Source organism: Sphaerodactylus townsendi, linkage group LG04 (assembly GCF_021028975.2).
Source record: "Sphaerodactylus townsendi isolate TG3544 linkage group LG04, MPM_Stown_v2.3, whole genome shotgun sequence".
Taxonomy (NCBI): domain Eukaryota; kingdom Metazoa; phylum Chordata; class Lepidosauria; order Squamata; family Sphaerodactylidae; genus Sphaerodactylus; species Sphaerodactylus townsendi.
Window position 1 is genome coordinate 49521508 of NC_059428.1, and position 19012 is coordinate 49540519.

At 40.3% G+C, this 19012-nt stretch overlaps 1 protein-coding gene across 3 annotated transcripts in view; it reads right to left on the minus strand.

The window, feature by feature from the left end:
* The window catches only part of DCAF6 (DDB1 and CUL4 associated factor 6), a 63247-nt gene that overhangs the window by 11865 nt on the left and 32370 nt on the right, over positions 1 to 19012 (minus strand). For 2 of the 3 annotated variants that reach the window (XM_048493005.1, XM_048493003.1), the window contains 5 exons: positions 15289 to 15400; positions 11153 to 11268; positions 4299 to 4382; positions 3306 to 3621; positions 1730 to 1768 (listed from right to left, as the gene is read on the minus strand). In XM_048493005.1, the coding sequence (XP_048348962.1) occupies positions 1730 to 1768; positions 3306 to 3621; positions 4299 to 4382; positions 11153 to 11268; positions 15289 to 15400 (667 nt within the window). The remainder of the gene's footprint in view (positions 1 to 1729; positions 1769 to 3305; positions 3622 to 4298; positions 4383 to 11152; positions 11269 to 15288; positions 15401 to 19012) is intronic. The other variant, XM_048493004.1, reaches the window with a different exon arrangement.

Genomic DNA, 19012 nt, shown 5'->3' on the forward strand with positions numbered 1-19012 from the left:
GACATGTTATTTCATGTCCCTATTAATATTTCATATTCACCATTTTGTTCAAGACTTGGGGTTGAATCTTATAGTGCATCAACTGATAATGGTGGAACTCCACTATGGAAGAGGGAGCAGAGAGCAATTTTGCCGCCCTTTACCCTCCACAACTCAGCTCCATGTGGTATGTGGCCACAGGGATTCCCTCACTTCGGGAATTAACCTTCCTGGGGTTGCAGGAAACTGCTGTGGGGAAGGAAATACAAGAAAGATTTGCATTATCTATGCTGATGGGTCATGATATTGTGAAAAGTTGGGGGAAAGGAAATTCTGTTGCCTGCCACCACTCTGGTGTGGGCCAAACTCAGGAGAGCCCAGAACATATTCCCTGCCCCTGACTACTACTTCTCCCAAAACCTTTTAGGTGACCAAAGGAGGCATGACCCAGGCTGAATAACAAACAATTTATTAAAGAGGTCTAAGAACAACAATAATTCAAGCCACATATAGGCTGAGATCAGTAAAGGCCAGTAAATAAACTAATAAAAACTCTAAAACTTCTATCTTTATTGTCCCTAGTTGTTTCCTGAAACTAGACTTCAGGTCAACTAACCCCTTCCTGGATGAAGGATCCTTCCATCAGCTTCTCTGCAGCTCTGCTCTCTAGGAGTGAACCATCCTTCCTTCTGTGCAAGGTCTTTTATTGATTCTTCTCCGGCACTGCACCCTGATTCGTCCTAATTTTCACTCCAAATCCTCTTTTTACCAGTCATGAGGCCCAGGGTGCCTAGGATATGTAAGCCTGCTAGCTACTTTAAGATAGGCTTCCCTAGAGCCTGTAGGTCACACTCTAGGCTTAGGATCATGACAGGCGTGTAATGTCTGTTTAACAGGGTTGAGGGGACTTTACCTTGCTTGGTGTGGTCTGTGAAGCTCAGTAACCCCTTCCCCGCTGTTCCTTTTAGCACATTTAGGCATTTTTCTACATGATACAAGTGAATCCCAATAGGTACTTCTTAATTTTCCTTCTTATCAAAACCTACAACATGACCAGAAGATAGGCAGATGTGCACTTAAAAGAATGTGACGCTTTTCAGAGCCCCCAAACTTGGTATTTAAACTTTCCTAAAAATTAGTCAGGAGACCAAAGGTATACCCTGGGTCCTTCCTAATCAGCAAAAAAATTTTTTTTAACTTCAGAAGATTTAAAGAGTACTCTAGAGACAAGAGAAGGAGGTTCTTCCTAAACAGAAAAACAAATGCAAACATGAAATGTGCTCATGTACCTATAAGGATCCCAGTTCGCTATTCCTGCATGTAAGGATTATTTTTTAGTTTGTCTAATAATAGTTTTGACAGATGAAATCAGCTAGTGACAGTGTGTTCAAACCATACCAATTATTGCAAAACAGGTATCCTAACAGCAGCTCTTGTAAACAGTGGTACATGCAAAATACACTACGTGCTTTAATAGATAAAAGTAAATAGTTTTCATTTCAGTATACATTTTTAATGCTTCAGTCACCTTTAATAAACACACTAAATAGATTAATAAAATTGTTAAACCTTCACACAGCAAGTTGTCTGCGCTATTGTTGGGCACAACATGCAGTCACTCTGCTCTTCAATCCTCACTATCGTGAAGTTTAGTAGATTTAAAACTAACTAATGTAAGAAGAGATGGTTAGATACTGCACCAAAGATCTAATAAATCAGAATTCCACATGGAATGGAAATTTTGAATTACCTCATTATTCTATCACCTACTGCTGTTCCTCTGATATATCTAATGAAAGGAATAACAACTGAAGTCATTCAAACAAAAACTGTACACATTGTCTTTAAAAGGTACAGAGCAAAATGTGTTCTAGGTTCAAATTATCAATTTCAAATTTATATTGTGTTCCAAATTACTCCAGAAGGAGTTAAAATATGTTTTCCGCACCTTTATGGTTTCTCTGCATGCCTCCCTCCCTCGTTTCCAGCAAAAAAAACCCAACAGCATTCCAGAAGGTGCCAAGTATGTGGTTTTCCATCAGCACTTTGATATTTGTGGCAACTTAAAGGTTGGATCCAACAATCCATGGGTGCAAGGACGGCTGATCTTTTCCTTGTTCCCATTCTGGGCAAGTTGATTCTCTTAGTCATGGGACCCCACATGGATTATGTATGGTTGAGAGATTACACAGGAGGCACAATCATCCTCTTCTCCATCTTACATCAGTACAGCTCTGCTGACAGAATTTGCCCCCCTCCCCACTTTCAGCACAGCCTTTTCAACAACATCCATGGAAGTCCCATGAACTTAAGAATGATTCTTCCCAGGGTCACAAATTACTGCTGGTGAAATGGGCAAGATCTGCATCCATCTGTCTTCTGTTGACAGATCACTGGATCTAACCCAAAATGTATTAACTAGTTAAAGTTACAAAAACATAAAGGTTCAAACTGGAACTTATATGTAGTTACCTATTCTCATGGAAAATTTTAGATCTTACTTGATTATTTATCCTAAAAATGCACTTTATCCCAAGTTGCTTCAATGCACGCCAATACAAAAGAGGTTAAATGGAAATTTGACACTGTCAACATTTTAGAATACAACTGAATGTTTAAAAATGGCAAAAATATTTAAAGTCGTATTCAACCAAGCACATTTTTAAATAAGCAAGAACCCTGTAGTGTAGTATCAACGATCTATTAGCCCATAGGTGTCAAACTCACGGCCCTCCAGATGTTATGGACTACAGTTCCCATCATCCCCTCCTAGCATCATGCTGGCAGGGGATGATGGGAACTATAGTCCATAACATCTGGAGGGCCGCGAGTTTGACACCTGTGTATTAGCCAGTAAAGAAGGTCTAAATGAAGAAAATGTATCCCAAGACAGACATGAAGACTCTTAAATCCAGTCCACTTCACCAGTACGAAGAAATCACTGAGAAAACCTGTCTATTATACTTGTCATACAAACATGGCACAAAGAATACATGGGAAACAGCTTCCAAATCCATACAGTGTAAGACCAACACGTCAAACAAAACATATGCAGAAACATATGCAAATCTAGATCATATTATAAAAAGAATGTGTTTAAGCAGAGACAATGCACTGAGGAGGAATTGAAAATTCCCAACCACAACCTCAGATCCAGAAGAAGTCAGTGAAATGGAAGAACAACTTTTCAAATCCATAAGTATATTGCAATGTTCACATAACCCTGTTGCAAGAAGTTTAACATAAAGTTTCCCACGTTCTCCTCAAACAAAATTACCAAGTATTAGGGAGGCATAGGTGGAGGAAAGGAATATTGCAATACAAACCTATGGCCTACTCCTCCACGATATCTTGCACCAGGTATCAGCACAGGGTCATCATCACTATCATCAGTTTCCTGGAAAACAGAACTTCTGGTGGATGATTCTTCATGAGAAGCAAGCCCTAAGGAATCAGGCTGGGACTGAGGTTTGGGATTTGTACTGTTTAGGCTGGCAGTGGATTCTCTACTTTGCTGACTCATACTTCCTTGTTCTTCTGCATCTTTCCTTGATAACCTGCCACTCCCCAGGGGAGTGCTTATGTCCAGATGAGGATCATCTCCTTGCTCCATACTAGTCTCAGGTTGGTCAGATGCTTCATCTGATAGAACAATAAAAATCTGATAAATTATCACACGGACTACATTTTGTGTATGTTTGAAAATGTTATAAGGTTAAAAAAATAACATTAAAGCTGCAATCCAAACAAGGGGCTGAACACACATTGGAAGTGACAGAGGGTTGTGCCAGCATTAGTGCCACCAGCACCATGCAAAATGACACAGACACTGGAACAGAGGGACTTACCTCAGCAGGATGGGGGCACTGTGATGCAGGAACCCAGAGGTTTTCCTCCACACCATCATTCCTGCACCACAGGAGGATGCACCTGTATGGGGAGGCGCGTTCTGGGAGCATTCCTGGGGGCATAGCTTACTTTTGTCAGCCCCCAAAGGACTTTTGGCCCAGGAACACATCCCCTACTTCAGTGGTGCAGACTTACACCACCAAAAAGGGCAGTGTAAGTCTTGTGCCCTATGGGCTTTCCTAGGGGGATAAATGAATTCCTCTTTTTTCTCTGGCACCCATGGCACTGATTGCCTCTTTGAAGGTAACATGATGGCAGAATCTCCAGCAGCCACACTACTGCCCTCCCCCTCTTTGGATTGGGCTGACTCAGGGATAAGCTGCTGACAGAGATATAAGTAAAAAATGTAGATAGAATTGAGAAACCCAACGGACCTGGGCAATTGCATTAAACTTTAGTATGTAACATACCTGAATGTGGTGTTCCAACATTTTCATTTGTAAGTATCAGTTCTTCAACATTTGTAATATCCTCATGTGATTCTTCAAGGATTCCTGAAATTCAGTATTTAAATTTGTAATGAGATTTGCATCTGTATATTAAAATGATTATTGAGAAGTCTGGTAGCCTTGTAGAATATGTTACATGGTCAAGGAATGACTATATAAAGCTTCTGAAATACATCAGTATTTCAGGCACATCTTAAATGTGAAATAAGGGAAATGAAAAAGAAAGCTGCCGGACTCCAACTACTTATGTTAACATATGCACAGTACGTTCTATGGAAAAGTAATGCAAATAGCTTAAGTAATTGAAATCTACTGGTCACTTGCAAGCAGAAGAGATTACTAAAATTATTTCTAATCATTTTTTAAATTTTCTTAACTCATGTAACCCAGTGTATTGAATGTCACAGACCCATTTTGTTAACAGCAGTACTTTCCTCAAGTGCAAAAAGCATCCCACAGATGCAAGCAGCTCCTTGTGCTGGATGAAAGCACTGCCTTTAATGGAACAGTTCCATGGGATGCAATTCAATAGTCCTTAGCAAAGCATTTTATGAGTTGGATCCCACTTTCACAGGTACAAGATGTTCTGCTCTTGGAGGACAAGTTTCACAACTCTGCCTTCCCTCAGCAACCTAAAATGCCTCCTGAAATTCTGCTCTCCAAGGAAGTCCTTTGCACCTGCTTAAATGCTATGCTGGATTCACCCCTACATAATGGCTTGTTCATAACTATATTCTAAAAGGTTTTTTTTTCTTTACCAATCTTTGCCACCTGTCATGAACTATGAGAGATTAATATTTTGTAATCTATGGTACTGGATGGATGGTTTGCTTGGTCACAGGAGACTGAATCTTAAATGGAAAAGAACCATGAAATTAGATCCAAGAGTGAAATAACACTTTTGACTTATTTTTCATTTTTAAAAAACCCTTCTGTCAAGGAAGACTCCACAGTCCCCTTCTACTTGAATTGCTTATTGATTCAATACACTCATAGAAACTTCTTTTTTGTAGTTTGTGCATGCCAACAGGCAAGCTTACAAGAGTTGCTCTACTTGAATTAACAAAAGAAACTTCAGGAAAAAAGCAGGCACAGGCTTCAGCTTCAGTTGAAAGCCCTCACTCACTAGCTGCCCTTCCTGTGTTCTGAGCCATCCTCCAACTGACACTTTCAGAATGTTCTGAACTCTTCACATGCCCCTTACTGTGGCTGAGTTAGGGGCTAAATGTCTCAAATTTCAGTTAGATCCAATCATATCATACAGGCAATTATATATAATTAACCATTACCCACAATGACTTAGTGCATCAACAATAATATTGTCCTTACCCTTTACATGTCGAATCTCAAATTCATAATCTTGTAGACTAAGGACCATCTCAAAATCTGAGCATTGCTGTTTTCATCTTGCTCAAAAGGCAAAGAGTTATGGTCCGAATCTTACAATAAACTTAGACTTCCTATTAGGTAAGGATGTAATTTTTTTGATTGCCCACAAAATGGTGAGGCATTCGCTACCGATCGTTGGTATGCATTCTCTAGGTAACAGCTTTCTACTAAGGAGAAAACTATTGGATGCATCCAGGTGGTCTTAGCCTTTCTGAACTAATGTAGCACTAAACCTCGTTCGAAACATCGAGTATACACACTTCAAATGGTTTGTTAAAATCAGAACAGCTTAATACTGGAGCATTTTACAGCAGCCCTTTTGCCCGTCAAAAGCAGTTTGACATCTATGCATCCAAACAGCTTTAACTGGGTTCGCTTTTACATAAGTCTGATAATGGTGTAGCTAGTTCACTTAGTTGAAATTATGAACTTTCTATAAAACCCAACTAATCCTAAAAAGGACTGAATATCCTTTTGTGGTTGGAATAGGCCAATTCTTAATACTGGCAACCTTAGCTTCAAGAGCTTAATTTGGCCGTTGCCGACACGGTGACTCAAGGTATATCACCTCCTTCCATCAAATTGACACTTATCATGAGTCTCAAAGTTAACCCAGCTTCCTGAACCTTCTGCAAAACCATTCGTATATGTTTCAAATGGGTCTCCCAGGAATCAGGCATGATGAGCTATATCATCCTGATAACCAAAGGCATAATCTAACCCAGTAGAACCTCAATCAACCTCCTATGGGAAGGTTTTGGAGGCGTTTGGCAAGGCATTCTCTTAATTGAAATTGCCAAAGCCAGCATACAAAGGCTGTTGTTTTCTCAGAGCTTCTTTGGTTAGTGGAATTTTGCCAATACCCCTTTGAACAGTCAAGGTGCTTATAAACAGCACTAGCTAAAATCTTTCCGCAATTCCTCCAAGCGGGGTGTGGGATAAGGATCCAAGAGTTGTCATTAGATTAACCTTTCTAAAAGTCTACACACAGTCTGAATTCAGGAGGGTCACCCCTCAGACACTTGCTTTTTTTTCTTCACTAATTACTATGGGTGCTCCCCATGCTGTTACTAGGCTCAATAATATCCCACTTCAACATTTTGTTTAACCTCCTTCTCCACAACTTCTTTCATGCGATTGTTAATGTAGAGACATGGTGTGGTTTTAATAGGTCGCGACACTTCCAGTGTCAATGTGGTGAAATCAGGTGGAATCAAACCGGGCTGTTCAGTAAACAACAATTCAAAGTCCTTTAACAAATGTCTAACTTGCTTGCATTGCCCTTCTGATAAACCATCTGAAATTGAACTTTACTCATCCAGGCACTCTCAAAATTCCATTCCACAAACTCATCTCGTTAGTGTCAGCTTGGCGCTGGAAAAGTCATTTACAGATCTCTCTGTCTGGTTTCAACCTATTAGCATGCACAGTTCTCTGCCCATCATCTTCTTGGATTACATAATTGTCATTAGGTAAAACCTGTATTGTCATAAGGTCCTTCAAGCCGCATCCAACTTAACAGGCTTATCCGCGGCAGTAATAAACTTTATTACCCACTGCAAAACTCGCGTGGTCTAGCCTTAACATCAAAGTGGGTCTTTTGCTTTTTTGCTGGAGCCTGCTTCAGAATTCTCTGCTACAGCTGTCCTTGCTTCCTGCAGAGTTCTTTGCAGCTCCACAGAAATATGCATTTTACATCCTTGGGACAAGAGTTGTCAGTGAAACCTTCCCAATTTGCTCTAGCTAAGCCCAAAGGACCTCTGATATCTCTGCAAGCAATAACTGATTTGGACTAAATCCTAGGCTTTTCTTGGACTGAATCGCGAACAAGCGTCAAATATGGTACGGCGATCCCATGAATTTGAATGCTTTAGTACATAAGACTTCAACAATTGTCCGTAGTTCTGAATGGCCCTCTCCACTAAACCATTTGACTGAGGGTTATCTTTAGCCACTACAGGGGCATGCTGAACCTCAATAACTCACAGAAAATTTTCATCACCTGTGACATCAAATTAGGGCTTGATCCGGTCATTAGTACTTTCATCACACCATATGTGGACACAAATTCATTAAGGCCTTAGCTACTGACACAGATGTAATGTTTCTCACCAGGCACAAGAAATCTGGTTGCATGGTCAACTATAACTTTACAATATATGTTTTCCCCGAACTACTTTTAGGTAAAGGACCTACAATGTCCAAACATTTGCTGCAAGGTTCATCAATTACTGGAGTAGAGATGCATTAGCTCACTAGTTCTATCAGTAAGCGTGCCCAACCACGTTGACATACATCACATGTCTTGCGAAATCCTTAACTGCTTTAGTCAACCCTGGCCAAAACTGCCTTTGAGATTCTTTCCATAGTCAGCCTGCTTATTCCTAGGTGTCCAGCCAATGGGACACTATGAGCCAGTTCTAAAATTTCTTCCCTGTACTTTCTTGGAATTACTTGCTGTAAGGTTACTTTTCCCTTCCTCAGAAAGAGCTGCCTCCATTTTTAGTGACACAATAAGCAGATTGCCATATAAATCTCTCAGAGTTACTTTCTTTGAATGCTTCTCCAGAAGCAACCTCTGCCTTTTCACCTTAACTCTTTTAAAAGTAGTACATGATCTTTGTTCAGTTTTAAACTGCTCCAGACCTTTCATGACATACATTTTCTTTATCCTCAAAATGGAAGGTTCAGCTTCCTTAGCTGGACCTAGGAGTGTAATGACTCATCTTTCTTTCCCCTCAATTGTGACTTAGTTAACTCAGCTTTGCTGTCAACACTTCCACCCCACTTTTCTTTTTTTGCTCACCTATATATTTGACTTAAGTTTTTTCCGGCTTTAGGAATCAGTTGGAAACTTTTCATGTACATCTTCCTAATTCCCCCCCTTTGAGCCTTCTGTTTCTCTCTTTTCTCAGTGCTTGTTTTAGCCTTTGACCTAGTAACTTCACTGCGTTCATTTGTCTAGATTGGTACAACACATCTGCTCAGAGAATTATAAAGGCATATCAGAAACATCGTACAATGGCATATATGTCCTTTTTCAATTCTGGGAATCTGGATATGAATCAATTACTTACTAAAATCTAAGTACATAGGGGTCCTTCATATGGGGTAACCTGCATCCCTTCCCACCAACTGTTGACTTATTTGCTTTAACAACTTTCTGTTGATAGAACTTATATCTGCCCCTGTGTCAACAGAACCTTCCACCCTAACTTCCCCAAGTAACACTTTCATAGCCCTGAGATCTCCAACCCACTGTCTCTGTTCCTCAGATATCCACACTATTTACATCAACCAGCTGTAACTCTCCCATTCTCTTGGTTCTTGTTCAGTGGATTTAACAAGTTCCTCATCACCAACATATCTTAGTTGTCAAGCAGAGTTTTCTCCAGGACTTAGCAGAGTTCTTCATCACCACGGTGACCGGCTCTTCTCTTCATGGAACAAGCAGAACTACCTGGTGAATCATTACTCTCCTCAATCTTCATTTTGCACCCAAAACCCGATTATTTCCAATATTTGCCTCTTGTTTTCTCTCTTATTTCTTGCACATTGTGATTTAGAAGTAGCCCTTCTCCACAAAAGCAGATTATATTCCTTGGTGGTGTATAGATCTCAGCCGGTTTACTGGGCCTTGGAAAGAAGTCCTTTCTCTGAAGCAAACTTTTCTCCATCTTTACGTAAACTCAATATTTCTCGAGGTTGGTTTTAAACAATTCTCTCAACTTCTCTGATACAAGCGTGCTGGTTTTCTTTCCTTGCTTTTGTAAAATGACCATCTGGTCTGCGAAAGCAGCCAAAATCGAATAAATTTAAGTTCTCTTTAGCTTGAACAAGAGCTGAATTTCTTGAGAGTGTGTTGAAAAAAATTGCTCTCTTGCTATCAAGTTGCAAAAGTCTTCTATGGACTGAACCTTTGCAGCTCTATACCGTGCCGAACTATAAGTTTCAATCGAGCCATAAAAAAGCAACATAGCTCTCCTTCCTCTTAGGGGGAAAGCTCCCTCGAGTTCTTCTCTCAACTGGATCGGATTTTCCAATCTGGCTAGGCCACCGCCTTTTAAAATTCTCATAGGTGGCTTCTTCCCCAGTGTAAGTTCACCTAATAGCTGACTTCATAGAAATCTCCAGCAGCGCCAGGGCCGCCGCGCCCTCACTTGCTCTCTTCTGGGAACTTCATTTTTCTCAAGGCAGCTTCAAACAAAGCTAAAAAACTTCCCACTGACTCACCCTGCTGATGCACAGGGCTGTCTCTTCTGCCAAGCTGCAGCGACTCCCTCTGTCTATCCTGCATCAGCTTAAGTTCATGGGAGGTTTGTATGCGTGCATAAGCGTTTTGCAGCATCCTCATCCATCCCTCAGTGCTGGTTGGTGCCACGAGGAATGCGTCTGTATCTATACTATCCCGTCTGGTTGCATTAACTCTGGGTAGTCCTCTGGGGTGTACTACAGACCTTTCTTGGTCATTCTCATCCATGTCTCTCTCAACTCCTTGCCATTCAACAGCTGTCCCGTGGCTCCCCTTGAGCTACCACTCTGCTGCTTGATTCTGGCTCAGCTAAGAAAGAAAATGGGTAGTACTACACATTCTGGGCTCTTCCAGTGTGACCTGCCTTCATTCACCTTTTTTAGATCGAGTTTCCACTACTGGTTGCGTCCATCTGCACATTCAACTGAAATCTGTGGATTTTGTACTAAGAGCAAATTTACTCTTTGCTTGCCAACAAAATGCTCACTGAAGGTGTATTTCAAAATCCCTCCGGCTTGCCACCATGTCAAGGGAAGACTCCACAGTCCCCTTCTACTTGAATTGCTTATTGTTCAATACACTCATAGAAACTTCTTTTTTTGTAGTTTATTACATATAACGAACTAGCAGAAGCTTACAAGTTGCTCTAACGAATTAACAAAAGAAAACTTCAGGAAAAAACGAACTGGGCTTCAGCTTCAGTTAAACCCTCACTCACTAACTGCCCTTCCTGTGTTCTGAGCCACATCCTCCAACTGACACTTTCAGAATGTTCCTGAACTCTTCACACCTTCCATACCACATGACAAGGTACTTTTGCACCTAAGAACATTTTCAAAAGCACTTTGCACTATAGCATTGGATGGTGCTAGTGAAACAGAAATCAATTCAGCTTCCTAGATAGCCTTTGTAAAGGTAGAAAATTTAGATATACATTTTGTAAAACAAATAATAAATAAAATAAATAATTTCAGTAGACTACTGCAACCCCCACCACACCCAAACTCTAGCTTTGCTTGAATATATCCACTTAATTCTCTGCAACCAAAATAAGACCAAAATAACCTTGTATCAGGTTGAAAAGTTTATCTTACACATGGTAGACATAGTTTTAATGTTCAAAGATGTAAAAATAGAATATGGACCTTGCTATAGCTATAACTTCACATCTTACTTGATTCTTCACTCTCCGGTGTTGGTACCTCTGACCTCTGGGTTCGTAGGGATTCTTCCTGACCTTCAGATTTGCTGTGACTTCCACTCCCTCTAGAACTTGAAGCTGTGCTGCTCCTACCAACAAGACCATGCAATGAGAGAAATGAAACAAGAAAACTAGGAAAAAGGACAACTTTTATCACTACTTTTAATCATCTTCAGGATTTGTTGATACTATTAAAAAGCCAGCTAAAAGACATTTTAGGACAAATTTTCAGAAACCTTTTGTAAAATCTAACTAATTAATATTCAATTACAGCCAGCGTGGTGAAATAGTTAAAAGCAGCAGACTCTAAATCTGGAGAACTGGGTTTGGTTCCCCACTCCTCCACATGAATCCTGTTGGGTAACTTGGGCTAGTCACAGTTCTCTTTGAACTCTCTCAGCCCCACCTACCTCACAAGGTGTCTGTTGGAGGGAGGGGAAGGGAAGATAATTGTAAGGCACTTTGTGACTCCTTAAAAACAGAGAAATGGTAGAGTATAAAAACCAACTCTTTTCTTCTTCTAAAATCACAATTTATATTGGGGGAGTACTGCTCAACCCTGCAGCATTTATACCATGAGGTCTCTTCCATCTTGTCTCCCATCTACATGAAACCACTTGGAGACATTGTTCAGAGGCTTGGAGTGAGGTGTCAGGAATAGGCAGTTGATACCTACCGTGTTTCCCCGAAAATAAGCCCTATCATGATTTTTCAAGGATGCTTGAAATATACCCCCTACTCCAAAAATAAGCCCTACCAGTAGTTACAGATCAGGATAGTGTGATCCAGTAGGGTGCTCCCTGCCAATGAGGATGCGGCTTGCATCACACGTGACGGGGAAGCAACGGGGTTGCCGAGAGCCTGCCTTAGTGAATTGTGAAGGTACCGTATTTCCCCGAATATAAGACATACCGTGAAAATAAGCCCTAATGCATCTTTTAGTGCAAAAATGAATATAAGACCCTGTCTTGTTTTCGGGGAAACACGATATCTCTACTTTTCCTTATCAACTTAATCAGGTGGATCTCTGGAGGTCCTGACAGGTACTTAGAAATGGTAACAGGATTGATGAGGGCCAACAAACTGAAACTCTGTGCAGCAAGACTGAAGTACTGATTGATAACAACTGAATCTGTTGGGCCAGAGGGGACTGCACTCCCTCTAAAGCACAGGTGTCAAACTCGAGGCCCTCCAGATGTTCATGAACTACAATTCCCATCAGCCCTTGCCAGTATAGCCAATGCTCATTTTGGGAAGGACTGATGGAAATTGTAGTTCATAAACATCTGGAGGGCCACGAGTTTGACACCCTTGTGAAAGGACCAGATTCATAGCTTGAAAGGGATACAGTCGAAAGTGCAGGTCTTTTCCATGGCGCACAGCACCTTTTAACAGCTTCAGCTGATATACCAGCAACAGACATTCTGGAAGAGCAAGCTTTAGCCACACTGATCCATGCTCTCAACATACCCAGGTTATATTACTGTAATGTGCTCACCCAAAGTCAACTGGTCCAAAATGTGGCAGTCAGAATACACTTGGGGGCTTGATACAGGCATCATATCACTCACTGCATGTCTGTTTCCAGACTGAAAACAAAAGTGTTGGTTTTTACCATGTAAGGCCCTAAACATTTTGAGGTACTTTACAGTACCTGAGCGACTATTTCCTGCTAATATAAGAAGAGATGGTTAGATACTGCACCAAAGATCTAATAGATCTGTCCAGCATATCAGATAAGATCCATCTCCCAAGACCAGCTCTCTGTGACTCTCTGCCCCATCTGCAAAGGTGAAGCAGATGGTGACTAGCACTAGGCTTTTTCAGTGGTAGCTTACTTTTTGGATTCCTTAGAGCTACTTATTTTTACTCAGGGTTTTAATTCAATTGTTCTAGACTAGAGTCTGCTTCTAGTTTGAGGGCTGTTTTATGGATTTTCTAAGCTGCGCAATGTTTACTTTATGCTGTTTTTATATCCCTGGCCTGTTTGTAAAGGCCTGTTTTGAATACTGATACTGATTATTGTTGTTCTTATGATTTTAAAACATTGTTTTTACTTGTGACCTAGACTTGAACAGATTTCTAAAGAAATAGTATATACATTCTCTCAATAGTGTGTGCATTTAATCAGGATCGATAGTTTCTATAGCCTGGTAAGTGTGTACTGATTTTTGCTACATTTTAAAAGCATGTAGTAGAAATAGTAGTAGTAGAACAAGTAATAGCAGTAGTAGAAAAAAGGGTATACTGTACACCAGTTTCAGATGAGGGCTTCAGATGACAGAGTACATATCTTATTGTAACAACAACCCTGCTGAATTACACAAAATTTCCATTTAGTGCAGTATTCACAGTGATCAACCACAATGCCGACAAGGAGGGCATGGAAACAAAGCTTTCCCCTGCTGCTTCCCTACCACGGTACTGAGAGCTATACTATCTCGGAACAGGAAAGTCGCACATAATGGCAAACAGTGATCAACAGACCACAAATTTGTTTAATCCCCTTTTAAAGGGCACCACAGAATCCTGGAGCAACAAACTCTATAAGAGTATTTATTTATTTTTTGGATTTATATCCTGCTCTCCCTGCTGAAGGTGGCTCACCGTGGCTTTCAACAAGTATCGCTAAAACTATACAAGATGCCATTCAAAATTCCAACCAAGGGTGGAACAATTTAAGATAGAACAGCGGTGGCGAACCTATGGCACGGGTGCCAGAGGTGGCACTCAGAGCGCGCATGAACAGAGAGTCCTTCATGTGGGGGGGGGGGTGGAAAATTACCTCACACACACACACACACACACACACACACATATCTAGGCTGCCCTGGGCACGATCCTTTACCTGGGAGTAAGCTCGGTTGCTGGCAACAGGGCTTGCTTCTGAGTAAAACCTCCTAGGGTCATGATTCACCCATTCGAAGCGTTGCACGGTTGCTTCACCAAGCTTACTCCTGAGTAACACACACCTCAGAGCCAACCAGCTTTTCTAAACTAAAACCTCAGTATTCAGGTTTAATTGCCGTGTAGGCACTTTGCGATAAATAAGTGGGTTGTGGGTTGCAATTTGGGCACTCAGTCTCGAAAAGGTTCGCCATCACTGAGATAGAACATTTCCCTGACCGCCATACCACACAATCTTACTAGTACAAAAGGGGAAGGGAAGGGAAGAAAGTCAAATGGATGACAGGCTGTTACTGCCCTAAACTAAATGTGTTGAGTTAAAAAGTACCTTTCCTAAACTTAAAAAATCAAAGTATATTAGTATATGAAATAAGACAATAGAAATGACCACCCCCTTTACAATTTTAAATGTTCCTGCTAGTATTTCATTCATGGAACAAATACATTTTCTAAAACCTGAATGTACCATATGCTCGGGTGCTGTGTGGTTTCCGGGCTGTGTGGCCGTGTTCTAGCAGCATTCTCTCCTGACATTTCGCCTGCATCTGTGGCTGGCATCTTCAGAGGATCTGATGTTGGGAAAGCAAGTGGAGTATATATATCTGTTGGAGTGTCCAGGGTGGGTGGAGAAACATAGTCTGTGAGTAACAAAGAAGGCAACCAGGTCAATAGTTGAGGGCATCTGAATAGAAGTATGAGTAACAATGAAGACTATAGCATGGGTGTGTCAATGGAGATAGCAAGGTCACTGGTGCTATCTCCATTGACACACCCATGCTATAGTCTTCATTGTTACTCATACTTCTATTCAGATGCCCTCAACTATTGACCTAATTGCCTTCTTTGTTACTCACAGACTATGTTTCTCCACCCACCCTGGACACTCCAACAGATATATATACTCCACTTGCTTTCCCAACATCAGATCCTCTGAAGATGCCAGCCACAGATGCAGGCGAAACGTCAGGAGAGAATGCTGCTAGAACACGGCCATACAGCCCGGAAACCACACAGCACCCAAGTGATTCCGGCCGTGAAAGCCTTCGACAATATACCATATGCTCCCTTTATTATTCTAATGTAATACTTCCCTAATCAGATCATTATTATAGTGCAGCACAAGACAACTATAAAGACAAAGAAAGGTAAAAGTGCTACAGTGACAGATGTGTCTTACATTACAGTAAGCAGTGAGTTCTTACCACTCATCAGTGAAGTCCAGTTTTATTGTGCTTGTAGTTGTTCCTTCTGTACTGTAATGTAAACTTAAAACAGGTTCCCCTGTTCCTGACCGTGGGCTCATCTTTTCATCATCTGAAAACAAAGTGTTTTTAAGTGTGATCACAACATATTATGTGGACAGATTATAATTTAGAAGACAATTTGGTTTATCTTAGTAATATATTCATAACAATACAGTTCATGCTCTTTAGAATCTCTTGAGGAACCTACACAAAAGTAAATTTGCTGAGATATTAGCCAAGTTCACTTTTAATTTCTTTGGGGAAGACCTAAACAATACCAGAGAAAGAAAGAAGCTGAGCTTTAGAAATGTATACAGCATTTCTTCAGAATCAAAGAGTACCATTCCATGCAGAGATTCATTTACCATTTAAAAATACAGAAATGTATTGTCTAAATATAATACATCAGAAATGTTTCTGACAAACATGTTCCCTAATTTTAAACTATGCTAAGTACATATTGAAGGCATACCCAGTCAATACTTTGAAAATATAAACACAAACTATTTGATCTGCTTTGAGGAGTTCTAGCGAGTACAAAAGTATGAGCAATTCCTACATTTCACAAAATACAAAAACTTGAGTGCAATACTTAAATATAGATACTTCTACAGTGAGCTACATGCAGGCAACAGGACCTCATTCAGTGCCCTTACTGCTTGGTATTTTGCTCTGAAAGGTATGCAGTGTGACCAGTTCACAAAGATATAACATCCTAAAAACAACTAAACAACTAAATGGAAAGGAGAACAATATAAGTTGCTTTGGATCTTCACAGGGGAGAAAGGTAGGATAGAAATTATGTAAATAAATACATCTGTTAAGTACCAGGGCAAAGATCCTAAACAGGTGGCCTGCTTCTCCAACATTAGCCTTCAACCCTCCATGATTCAACACAGAAACAGGCACAGACCTCCTCCACTCCTCGGCCCCTTCCGCACACGCAAAATAATGCGTTTTCAAACCACCTTCACAACTGTTTGCAAGTGGATTTTGCCATTCCGCACAGCTTCAAAGAGCATTGAAAGCAGTTTGAAAGTGCATTATTCTGCATGTGCAGAATGAGCCCTCCTGTGACAGTGCATGCTTTTCTACAATACATCAGTGGCCTAGACATGCACAGGAGCTTCTAACCAATTAGCAACTCAAAAGAGAAAGGGAATTTCTGAATGTTTTGGTCTGTTTATTCAGTACACTAGATTGATAATTTAAATTCACTTTGCAAATTGCACATAGTTCTGAAAACAACTGCATGCAAATGTTTCCTAATAAATGCTGCAGATGAAGAGGTAGAAAGGGGGCAACAAATGGGTCAGCTATTGTGTGTGGGGGGCTATTTACAGAAAGTTGATCCGGAAAATTCTAGAAGAGTAGGTGCCTAAACAAATCAACAAAGATGTGAAATGGAAAAAATGGAAGGACTCTCATCAGTATAAGAGGGAGGGGAGAGGGAAGCGAACCTTGTAGCTGGCCACCTTCTCTCCACCCCCCTCCCCTCACCCCATGATAATTGCTTGTAGGTAAAATTGTGTGCGTTATTAGATGCTGAACAGGGAAAACACTTGTTTTGAACTAGTGCTGTTCTATTCCAGCCTGTGTTGTTCTTCAGGGCAAAACAAATGCCATTATATGGCCAGTAATTGGAAAGAACGAATGGGAAACGAAGTTGGAGACTTTAACTCAATTTGCATGTCTCATGTATTTAATTTTTGAGCCAGAGACTTCTGTAATGCTCCATATTAAACTAATTTTCTGACTATAAGAAAAACAACAATATATAACTAGAAAGAGCTACCTCTAGATAAAGGCTTGGATCCAAAGAACTAAGCACTGTGTATAAATACTCAGGTTTTCCAGTTCCACATCCTACTATAGTCACTACTGCTCTTGAAAATCCATTAATGAGCATCAAGGATCTACTGTAAAGCATAGGGAGATATGAAACAAAGGCAGATTGGAAATTGGCAACCCCCATGTGTAATAGTCATGTTTTCCATTTCTGCATAATATTTGGATTGTACCTAGTCTTCAAGCTTTGCTTGATTGGAAGATTAATTACATAGGACATTGTAGTATCAGAATATTAACTGATGGATATTTTGCCTCAGTCAGAGGGGAAAAACACTTGCAATGTCCAGAACTGCCAACCCACAACGAGATCGGTTAGCAAAAGTAACATTTCCACAGTACTCACTTCATTGTCACAAAGACCACCTAAATGTAAATAATACTTTAGAGTGCTTACCTTCCAATGATTCATGGATATTAAAGCAGTCTACATGTATTTCTACTCAATAGATCACGTTTAAATGTAAAATCCTCTTACTCTAGACTCTACAGAAGTTACCTATGAAGATGAGGGGTATCTTTTTATTATTGTAGAGAGAAACTTGTACATACTCATGCAACAACTGTAGCTGGTGAACAGCTCTGCTTTTAATCAACTGATCACTTATTGGTCTATGTAATACATGTAGACACTGCAAAATTTCAATGATATTTTTTTCTTTTTTGAGGATCTGAAGGAAAAGAGCAAAAGCATTTTTTCTTTCGTGTAACAACTTACTCTGGCAAGAATTTAATCATAATGTGTACTTATAACTCTGTATAATCATATTTGTGGACAGGTGACATCTACAACAAACACAGTTGGTAAGAAGGTCACCTAACTTTGATATCCAGAAAGAAATGGACAGCCACATCCAAGGTTTTGGTGCAAGATTCAGATTTTCATTCTCAGAATGATTGGTTGAAATCTCAAGGCGATCAGCTGGTAGACCATAAAAGTAATGGCGTCTTTTAATATTACCATGAATGCCTGTTTTGGAAACTAATGCACATATAAACTGGAGATGTGAAGCAATAATATGGAACCAACAGCTCAACAGTCTTCTCTGTTTAAGACATGGCAAATTAGTTGCTATTTTCATTGTGTGTCATAAATAGTACAGGTCTTGTAAATAATTAATGTTTTCAAATATTGTATGGCAAGAGTCTAGTGGTAGGTAAAAGTTCTTACCCCTTGAACTGCTATTCAATCTGACATCACAAGGCCCTGCCTTTTAACTAATGCCTACCTAGGAGTTAGGATGCTAAAGACCTTCACTTTCACCTGGAGGTATGCATGGCTTGTGAATTCTACCCACCCATGTTTTGAAGCAGAGCCCACTAGCATGGGATTTCAAGCATTAAAGCCTGTTTCTCATGTGTGCGGCCTGAAATCTTGTTCAGTACACCAATACATATAAATCTTACATCCTGGAACAAAGTAAAACATAGATCTTGTGGCGTGTTTCTCAGATGAATAATTACAGAAATTAAATGGACTTTTCTTTCCTAAGGTCATGAACAGGTCATTGTTGCTTCGCAATATCTTAACATACCTATCTAAAAGTGTTAGCAACACCAATCATTTTAAAAAAGCAACAGATATAAACTTCCTCCAGGGCTTCAAAATCCCCACCATGGGCAGGAAATCCCCTTTCCCCAGCTCCCAATCCCACTCTGAAAATACAAAAAAAGAGAGGTCATTGGGGGAACACAAAAGCAACATCAGTCTTCTCTAAAAAGCACTACAAACTCTATGGTTTTACCTTAAGAGTTCATAATGATTCCTAGAGAGGTGTGACATCACTTCCGCATTTGCCCTGGAAATAACCTTATGCTATTGTTAATGGGTCCC